The sequence below is a fragment of the Seriola lalandi genome, unplaced genomic scaffold (genome assembly GCF_002814215.2).
Source record: "Seriola lalandi dorsalis isolate HSWRI2012SDOR001 ecotype SW California unplaced genomic scaffold, Sedor1 jcf7180002050487, whole genome shotgun sequence".
NCBI lineage: Eukaryota > Metazoa > Chordata > Actinopteri > Carangiformes > Carangidae > Seriola > Seriola lalandi.
Window position 1 is genome coordinate 2,498 of NW_019521040.1, and position 847 is coordinate 3,344.

Sequence of the window (847 nt, forward strand, 5' to 3'; positions counted from 1 at the left end):
AAAGAGACTGATCGTTCAGCTCAATGAGGCAGTGGAAGAGATTGATGCATTTTTCTGTGGAAGGATTTAGCCGAATCTTCTCCTTGATGTACTCAACAATTTCCTCATTTCTTTGTGGACTGGTCTCCATTGTGGTCAGAACGCTCTTCAACAGAGACTGATTGGATGTCTGCGAGAGACCCAGAAGGAAACGAAGAAAAAGATCCAGGTGTCCGTTCTCACTCTGCAAAGCCTTGTCCACTGCACTCTTGAGGAGGCTGGTTACTTCACTGGGAGCCTCTTTGACGCTGATGGTTTCTTCTGGTTCCAGCAAGTTCTGATTGAAGCAGATGAATGAGTGGAAAATGTACATGGCAGCAAAAAATTCCTGAATGCTGAGATGCACAAAGCAAAAGACCCTCTCCAGATGAAATCCAAAGTCATTCTCCGAGATCTGTGTGAACACTCCTGAATAGATTGCAGCATTGTTGATGTCGATATTGTACTCAGTCAATTCATTCTCATAGAAGATCATGTTGCCTTTTATCAGGTGCTCAAAGGCCAGTTTTCCAAGTTTTAAGATCACATCTTCATCAATTTCGACCTGGGACTGTGTTTCAGATTCCTCTTCTCCTGCTGGATACTTCCGAGTTTTGATCAGCGAGTTGTATACCAGAAAACTGGCGTACATTTGTGTCAGAGTGTTAGGCATTTCTTTTCTTCCTCCATCCTCCTCCGTTCCCATCATTTCTGTTTCTTTTAAAATCCTCTGGAGAACGGTGGCAGATATCCAGCTGAAGACTGGTATATGACACATGATATGAAGGCTCCTGGTTGCCTTAACGTGTGAAATGACCCTATTGGCCAT

The 847-nt window shown here is 43.7% G+C and overlaps 1 protein-coding gene across 1 annotated transcript in view; it reads right to left on the reverse strand.

Moving 5' to 3' along the window:
* LOC111649348 (uncharacterized) overlaps positions 1-847 on the reverse strand; it is a 10,084-nt gene that overhangs the window by 2,237 nt on the left and 7,000 nt on the right. The window contains exon 8 of the mRNA XM_087171948.1: positions 5-847. Coding sequence (XP_087028074.1) covers positions 5-847 — 843 coding nt within the window. The remainder of the gene's footprint in view (positions 1-4) is intronic.